This window comes from Sinocyclocheilus anshuiensis, unplaced genomic scaffold (assembly GCF_001515605.1).
Source record: "Sinocyclocheilus anshuiensis isolate Anshui unplaced genomic scaffold, SAMN03320099.WGS_v1.1 scaffold524, whole genome shotgun sequence".
Classification (NCBI taxonomy): Eukaryota; Metazoa; Chordata; class Actinopteri; order Cypriniformes; family Cyprinidae; genus Sinocyclocheilus; species Sinocyclocheilus anshuiensis.
In genome coordinates this window covers 922282-931749 of record NW_015555703.1, presented here as the reverse complement: position 1 = coordinate 931749, position 9468 = coordinate 922282, and the positions used below count along the sequence as shown (strand labels likewise).

The window sequence follows — 9468 nt, the reverse complement described above, 5'->3', positions numbered from 1 at the left end:
ATATATATATATATATATATATATTAAAAATAGTAAAAATAGAGTACGTCACATACATATAATTTTTAGTTTATATAAATGAACAATACATATCTAAAAAGAAAAGGTAATATATATATATATATATAATAACATAATATATATACAAAAAAGATAGAATAAAACAGATAATGAAAGGACCAATTTAAAAAGCATGAAGTCTGAAATGATGGTCCAGCGAGAGGGTCCAGGGTCACATATATATTTAATATGGTACAGCAGAAGCTGAAAAATATTTTAGCATTAAGTCCAGTCAGGTAGCATAACACAAATGATGAAAGGAGCAATTTAAAAAACGATCAAGTGTGAGTGGCAGAGGCAGAAGTTGAAAGAAGGGCTGATGGTCCGGCGAGAGGAACAGTAGTTGTGAAGCCGAGGGAGGGAGGGAGTGTAATTCTTGGAAAGGGTTTTGATTGTGACAGTCAGAATGGCAGCCCCTGAGGAAAGGAAACGCACTGACAGGGTAATAGAAGTGAAATCGCTAGAATAACACGGCCGAGGCCTCTCAACAGCCTGATAGCCGTGTTGGCAGCTCCCTTAGATGCCGTCTCACACCGAGTGTCACGGTCTCTGCAAAATTGGTGTCATTATGGGAAATGTTGCTCCACTGGGACAGCTAGTTAAATTGAGGGAGAGCCGTGTTTGGTTTGGATTGGTTATTTGATCACAGTGCATTAAAGTTGAGCTGGTGGGCCAGTCATTAAATATAAGCATAAGGAGAAAAAAAAACTTTGGTGACTTGTTTCCTGCTCACAATTGCTTCGGTCCTGTCCATGCAGAGGACTAAGTCAGCAAGAGTGTTTGAAGAAGGCTCTTTGAAGTGGTGTACAGAAGTAAGATGAGATTAATCTGCTCATTTGTTTGACTAACTTCACATGACAGGAAAAGTAGTTGAATGCTTCACCGTTTGGAGCATCACATCATTTTCCTTTCTTTAGCCACTCCATTTAATCACACATCAGATGTGTTTGTCAGCCTGCTAAAATCATTTCATAAATTACTGAAGTTTTCAGTTAGCTGTAGCAATACTATCAAATAGCTTTTCTTTGCTTGGTTGAAATCCTGTTGACGGAGTTGACATGTTCATTGGGAAAACTGGAAATACCATAAAAATAGACTTTTCAGATTTGGAAATGTTATGCAAATGAATAGAATTTTTATATTTTATATATTTTTATAGTTACTGTACATTTTTGTAATTACATTAAGCGTTAAAATATTCAATAGCAAAATATTGGGGTCAGTAAGTTTTTTTTATTTTTTATGTTTTTGAAAGAAGTCTGTTATACTCACCAAGGCTGCATTTATTTGACCAGAAATACAGTGAAAACGGTAATATTGTGAAATATTATTGCAATTTAAGATAACTGTTTTCTATTTGAATATATTGTAAAATATAATTTATTCCTGTGACACAAAGCTGAATTTTCAGCATCATTACATGTGTCACATGATCCTTCAGAAATCATTCTAATATGCTGATTTGCTGCTCAATATTTTTTTTTTCTTTTTAATATTATTATTTTTATTTATTTTTTTGCTTAATCTTTTTGTGGAAACAGTGATACTTTTTTTCAGGATTTGTTTATTTTTATTGCAAGCTTAAAAGAACAGTATTTATTTAAAATCTAATTTCTTGTACCAATGTTACTTTACTGTCATTTTTGATCAATTGAATGCTTTCTCGCTTGATAAAAGTATTAATTTCTTTCATTAAAAAAAATCTTACTGACCCTAAACTTTTGAAAAATCCTTGTCCAGTGATTACAAACTATTGGAAAAACCATGGAAATTCATTGAAATGTGTAGGATCCCTGTATTTCATCAGAAATGTGAAATTATAAATGCAAAGTGGGTGTATAGCATTGTTATTACAGTGTAACTACACACTATTGAACATTTATCACAATTATAAAGCTACTACTGCTTCCTTTAGCCTCTTCTTTTCGATGAGAATCACTCTCTGGCAGTGAACATGACCCTGATGGTGTCTCTGTGGTGTCAGCAGGGCCGGGGATCTGGCTTCCCCAGCAGGAGACGGCCCAGGGGTTCGGGTGTCACGGGCCGGGGAGGACGTGGCCGGGCCAGAATGAAGAATGGAGTCCCTCCAATACCTACACCAGGAGTACGCCACATTATCTGACAGCTACTACATGGTTTGTTCTGATATGTGGATAAATTGCTATACAGCTCCTCCGTTTATCTGTATGGTCTGTTTGTGTTGCTGCAGATAAACATCATGGAACCCATTTGCACATTTAAGGAAGAGGAAGAAAACGCCATGCACAATACAGTAGTGATTTTCTCTAGTACAGACACGTTCACTATGAAACAGGTAAATGTTTCTGAGCGGTCGTGCTGCTTGCAGCTGTAAATGTGGAGTCTGCTGCTCTCTTACACTAATGTGTGTGTGTGTGTGTGTTTTCTTTAGGATATGTGTGTGGTTTGTGGGAGTTTTGGACAGGGTGTGGAGGGTCGACTGCTGGCCTGTGCTCAGTGTGGACAGTGTTACCACCCCTTCTGTGTCAACATAAAGGTGAGCACACTGAGCAGGATGAGGCCATTACATCCTTCCCTTTTTCTAATACTGTTGGAGGTGTTGATGGTTGTGTTAATTATGACTGGCCAAAAAAAAAACATTGCCAGACCTGGGAAGAAAATTACATTAAAAGATTTTAAAAATCTGCATTGCTAAAAACCAAAATAGCACTGAAATTACTTAAGTATAAAATATTTCAGTAAAATACGTGCAGGGCGACACTGTATTGATATTATTCAAGCACTGTGTTTGTTTTTAAACACAAGAATGCATTAAATTTAAGAACATGGGAGTAAATACATTTATAATATTACAAAAGATTTATACTTCAAATAAATGTTGTTCTTTTAAACTTTCTATTCATCAGATTCCATATATATATATATATATATATACAGTGTATGTGTAGCATATATATATATGATTTCTGAAGGATCATGTGTCACTGAAGACTGGAGTAATGATGCTGAAAATTCAGCTTTGCAACACAGGAATTTTATATTTTAATTTTTTTAATTTTAATCATTTTAATTATTTGTACATTTGTTATATGCTTTTGTCATTTTCGTTTTATATTCATATAGTTTTATATATATGTGTGTGTGTGTGTGTGTGTGTATATGTATATTTTACTGTTTAGATATAATTTATTAGTTTTAGTTCAGTTTTAGTTTTTATTGTTTTCCAGTTAGTAATTTTAATGCTTGAAGCTGTTGAAGTATTTAGATGTATTATATGAAGATGAAGTTTTTCATCTAATATTTGTTGTATTTTATTTTATTTCAGCTTTATTTCAATTACCAGAAATGTTTTAGTAGTTTTTGTTTGTTTTAGTTAACAGTAATAACCCTAGTCTGTTTGATCTTAGTCAAGATAGAACCAATTTACTTACTTAAAGGGATAGTTCACCCCTATTTCTTTTTCTTTTTTTCTGTGGAAGACAAAAGATGGTAATTTTGAAAAATGTCTAAATTTTTTGTTTTTGTCCCTACAATTAATGTCAGTAGGATACAGCAAAAAAAAAAAAGCTTTTGAAAAAAGCTGCTGTTCTGCTACTACAAACTACTGTGTTCTTTAGTTTTTTTTTAAAGTTCTGTCTTTATGTGCTAACTGACATGCATTGGTTGTCAGATCACTAAGGTGGTGCTGAGTAAAGGCTGGCGGTGTTTGGAGTGTACCGTGTGTGAGGCGTGCGGTCAGGCCAGCGATCCCGGACGTCTGCTGCTCTGTGACAATTGTGACATCAGCTACCACACCTACTGCTTAGACCCGCCCCTGCAGAACGTGCCCAATGGGAGCTGGAAATGCAAATGGTATTCCACATCACATAAAATCAAAAAATGTATTAACGTGAAAATTTCTAGTATTAATCTGTTTTTAAAGGTGGGGAAAGTGATTTCTGGTAGCCAATGTTTATATTTCAAATCACCAAATCAAACACGCCCCTACCCCAAGAGGGTCTCGCCACTATTTTGATAGCTCCGACCCACACATATGTACACAACCCAGGCAACGATTAGTTCTGTGAAACAAAGCAAAACCAATGTTACACTGTGTCTACACCGGACGCGAGCGGCGCGGCACGACAAACTCATTATAATCAGTGATGCTGTCTACACTGGATGCGGAGTGGCGCGACACGACAAATCCCAGACAGAAAATTGCTGCTGCGTTCTATTTATGACGTACTGACACAAATTTCAAATGATTTTCAACAGTCGCTTTATCGTGTCCAGTGTAGACAGACTTTAGCTGTTGCGGCGCAGACACTGTGTTACTCGCCTATCGAGAAGAAACAAAGCAACCTCGGTGTCCGATCACAGGCCTTCCGCTCCTTGAGTTCTCTCCAGCGCTGGAAAGCTGATCCGATATTTACACGGGTCCTGCTTCTTGCCTCATCATAAGCCTTATTTTGTTCCACAGACGTTTTCCTCTTTTGTTTTTTTTATCTTTCTGTCGCTCGGCTCGGCTAATGTCCGTCCTGTGCACTGAGCGCTCTCTCCTCCACATCATGAGTAGACACGCCCCTTACTGCTGATTGGCTACAAGTTTGTTTTGGTACTCGGCCCGAGAGTTTTCTAAAGCGTTTTTGAAAAAATACATACCCCACCTTTAATTTACTATATTTCAAAATATTATGTTAAAATAATCATCATTTTACAAAATCATTTTATTTCAACTGTGCTTTAGCTGCTTTTTGTTCTTGTGGTTAATTTAAGAATACTTGCTAGTTACAATGGAGGACCTTTTGTGGTGTGTGATTAATGTCATTGTGCTCGCTTTGGCCTCCCACAGGTGTGTGTCCTGTACGCAGTGCGGCGCCACGTCTGCGGGTCTGAGGTGTGAGTGGCAGAATAATTACACTCAGTGTGCCCCTTGCGCCAGCCTGGCATCATGCCCACTGTGCCAGCAGGACTACAACGAGGAGGAGATCATCCTGCAGTGCCGCCAGTGTGACAGGTGAGCTGTGGTCTGCTCTGTGCATGTACCTGCTAGGGTGCTTGGATTCCTTTCAACTCTCAAATCTCTGCCATCAAACATACTAGATACCTACTAGATACAGTTTCTGAGGAGGAGATGCTGGCCCGTGCAAAATAGTGTTAATTTTGTCAGCAAATTTTGATTTAGTTTTAGTCATAGTCTTTTGACTAAAATGCCATTTAGTTTTAGTCATATTTTTTTATTCATTGACGAAAATGTCAATAGATTTACATCATAGTTTTTGTCATTCAAAAAGAGTTTTAGTTCATTATCTTCTCGTTGTCGTCGGTGAAAAAGATGTCGTTGACGAAAATTATGACGAAAATTATTCGTCAACGAAATTAACACAACTTGGTGCAGTGTAAATTGGTGAAATTGGTGCAAAACAATATATGTGAAATATATTTGATAAGCTGTTCAGATAGTGGATTCTAGGGGTTTACTATAGATTTTAAGCTTTTGGTGTGTGTGTGTGTGTGTGTGTGTGTGTGTGTGTGTGTGTGTGTTTAAGAAATGTGTACTTTTATTCAGCAAGGACACAATTGATCAAAACTGACAGTAAAGACGTTTGTAATGTTTAAAAAAATTCTATTTCAAATATTTATTTGCTGTTATTTAGAACTTTCTATTCATCACAAAATCTTGAGTTATCACAGTTTCCACAAATACATGAAGCAGCACAACTGTTTTCAACATTTCTAATAATAATAAATGTTTCTTGAGCAGCAAATCAGCATATTAGACTGATTTCTGAAGAATCATATGACACTGAGGACTGGATCAATGATGCTGAAAATTCAGCTTTGCATCACAGGAATAAAATTAATTCTTTTATTCCTTAAAAATAGATTAAAATAGAAATAGTTATGTTGAACAATAATAATATTTTTAATTATTACTGTTTTACTGTATTATTATCGAATAAATGCAGCCTCGGTGAGCATAATAGATATCTTTCAAAAACATCAAAAAAAAATAAAATCCCCAAAACAGATATGCAGTTGCTAGTATGTTCTTGGTGGTTACTAGGGTGTAATGGTTCCCACCTCCAGTGATATTTCAATCCCTTTATTTAACTCATATTTTTACCTGTTTTTTGTCAACTACAGTTGTAAGTTCTAAAAGTCGAAGATGTTGAAACAGAAAAGTCTCTCATGCCTCTCCTCAATACGCGGCACAGTTTGAGTTATCGTTCTAATCTGTCATACAAACGTGCCGTTTCTGCTGTGTCTGCAGGTGGATTCATGCCTCGTGTCAGGGAATCCTCTCAGAGGAAGAGGTGGAGAAGATTGCAGACACCAGCTTTGACTGCAGTCTGTGCCAAGGCCATACACCCCTCTCTCCCGGTAAACAAAGCTTTAGCACAATCAAGCCTGGTTTATGTTTATAAATCTTTTTTTTTGGTTGACATTGTGTATTTGTGTGTTCATTACACAGCGCCTGGAACGCCGGCCAAGTCTTGTTTGGATTTAGTCGAGTCTGTTTTCATGCCTCAGAGAGTCACAAAAACAAGAGATCCTGGTAATGATGTCTCTTTACTAAAATATTACAATGGTTCATATGTACGCATCTAACCTCCGAACCACGCAGCAGATTCATTCTGAATGAATCTCTTCCCGAATCGTCCCTCCCTAACATTTTCGTCTCGTTTTTATTCATTGACGAAAATGTCAATAGATTTACATCATAGTTTTTGTCATTCAAAAAGAGTTTTAGTTCATTATCTTCTCGTTGTCGTCGGTGAAAAAGATGTCGTTGACGAAAATTATGACGAAAATTATTCGTCAACGAAATTAACACAACTTGGTGCAGTGTAAATTGGTGAAATTGGTGCAAAACAATATATGTGAAATATATTTGATAAGCTGTTCAGATAGTGGATTCTAGGGGTTTACTATAGATTTTAAGCTTTTGGTGTGTGTGTGTGTGTGTGTTTAAGAAATGTGTACTTTTATTCAGCAAGGACACAATTGATCAAAACTGACAGTAAAGACGTTTGTAATGTTTAAAAAAATTCTATTTCAAATATTTATTTGCTGTTATTTAGAACTTTCTATTCATCACAAAATCTTGAGTTATCACAGTTTCCACAAATACATGAAGCAGCACAACTGTTTTCAACATTTCTAATAATAATAAATGTTTCTTGAGCAGCAAATCAGCATATTAGACTGATTTCTGAAGAATCATATGACACTGAGGACTGGATCAATGATGCTGAAAATTCAGCTTTGCATCACAGGAATAAAATTAATTCTTTTATTCCTTAAAAATAGATTAAAATAGAAATAGTTATTTTGAACAATAATAATATTTTTAATTATTACTGTTTTACTGTATTATTATCGAATAAATGCAGCCTCGGTGAGCATAATAGATATCTTTCAAAAACATCAAAAAAAAATAAAATCCCCAAAACAGATATGCAGTTGCTAGTATGTTCTTGGTGGTTACTAGGGTGTAATGGTTCCCACCTCCAGTGATATTTCAATCCCTTTATTTAACTCATATTTTTACCTGTTTTTTGTCAACTACAGTTGTAAGTTCTAAAAGTCGAAGATGTTGAAACAGAAAAGTCTCTCATGCCTCTCCTCAATACGCGGCACAGTTTGAGTTATCGTTCTAATCTGTCATACAAACGTGCCGTTTCTGCTGTGTCTGCAGGTGGATTCATGCCTCGTGTCAGGGAATCCTCTCAGAGGAAGAGGTGGAGAAGATTGCAGACACCAGCTTTGACTGCAGTCTGTGCCAAGGCCATACACCCCTCTCTCCCGGTAAACAAAGCTTTAGCACAATCAAGCCTGGTTTATGTTTATAAATCTTTTTTTTTGGTTGACATTGTGTATTTGTGTGTTCATTACACAGCGCCTGGAACGCCGGCCAAGTCTTGTTTGGATTTAGTCGAGTCTGTTTTCATGCCTCAGAGAGTCACAAAAACAAGAGATCCTGGTAATGATGTCTCTTTACTAAAATATTACAATTTTTTTTTTTTTACATATTTATAAAGGTGTCAAATTATAGTCATTTAAAGACGTTTTGATAACACAATAATGAACTTCATTACTTAATGTGAACTAACAATAAAAAATACTTCTAATGCATTTGTCAGTCTTAGTTATTGTTAATTTTCAACATTTAAATACATTATTAAAACAAGTTCAAGTTGTGTCTGTTATTATTATTTAGTTGACCTGAGCTAACATGAGCAAACGATGAACAGCTGAATAAAAACCGTAACAATTGCATTGCTCATTGTTAGTTAATATTAGTTAATGTATTAACTCATGTTAAAGGGTTAGTTCACCCAAAAATTAAAATTCTGTCATTAATTACTCACCCTCATGTCGTTCTAAATCCGTAAGACCCGTCATCTTCGGAACACAAATTAAGATATTTTTGATGAATTCTGAGAGCTCTCTGACCCTCCCATAGACAGCAATGTAATTACCACGATCAAAGTCCAGAAACGTAGCAAGGAGATCGGGAAAATAATCCATGTGACATCAGGGGCTCAACCGTAATTTTACGAAGCTACGAGAATACTTTTTGTGCGCAAAAGAAAAAAAAAATTTCTTCATGTTTCCAATGAGGTTCCTCTGTGTTTCTGCTCCACAGAGCTGACGAGGACGTACACCCAGGACGGAGTTTGTCTGACAGAGTCTGGTCTGTCCCAGCTCCAGAGTCTCGCCAATGCAGCCTCGCGGCGGAGACGCTCCAAACCCAAACTCAAGCTGAAGATCATAAACCAGAACAGTGTGGCCGTGCTGCAGACGCCTCCAGACCCACCGACTGAACTCTCCAGAGACGGAAACCTCGACAACACCAAAAGTACTGCTTCCTACATCTCAACCGTACTTCTTTGAGCAGTAGTTTCATATCTGTGTACAAAGAGTAAAGTAAAAGAGATGCAATTTGGAAGGTTAACAACTTTTACCAAACAAAAACCAAATTAAGATCATTAAACCTACGCCAAATGGGGGTTTGTGAGGAAACTGCAGGTGTTGATGGAACACTAATAATTAAAACAAATAAATGTGGTTGCACAGTTAATCAAAATAAAACTGAATTCACCATATGGCTTAATGCGATTTTCAATCAAAGGCTGAACTTTAATTAAATACGTAGGGTAAGAGTTAGATTGGGGAACACATATTCACTAGTAACTTAGTTTTCCCGTAATAAACTCCTAATTACTGCTTTTTGATTGTAAATGAGAATGCGGTGTTCACTTTATTTACACATTTTGCACCATTTCCAAATTTATCGCATTGTACCAATATTTTACCAGAATAAAAGTTTGATGACTTGAACATTTGAAAGTGAAGAATTTGAGATATAAATATTAGAATTGTTACTTGCAATGTAAAATAACTAGTGCTGTCAAACGATTAATCGCGATTAATTGCATC

At 36.2% G+C, this 9468-nt stretch overlaps 1 protein-coding gene across 1 annotated transcript in view; it reads left to right on the top strand.

The window, feature by feature from the left end:
- kmt2cb (lysine (K)-specific methyltransferase 2Cb) overlaps positions 1-9468 on the top strand; it is a 132141-nt gene that overhangs the window by 79702 nt on the left and 42971 nt on the right. Inside the window, exons 16-23 of the mRNA XM_016464556.1 lie at positions 2045-2164; positions 2270-2374; positions 2471-2575; positions 3710-3891; positions 4874-5038; positions 6296-6405; positions 6497-6580; positions 8675-8887. Of these exons, the coding sequence (XP_016320042.1) occupies positions 2045-2164; positions 2270-2374; positions 2471-2575; positions 3710-3891; positions 4874-5038; positions 6296-6405; positions 6497-6580; positions 8675-8887 (1084 nt within the window). The remainder of the gene's footprint in view (positions 1-2044; positions 2165-2269; positions 2375-2470; positions 2576-3709; positions 3892-4873; positions 5039-6295; positions 6406-6496; positions 6581-8674; positions 8888-9468) is intronic.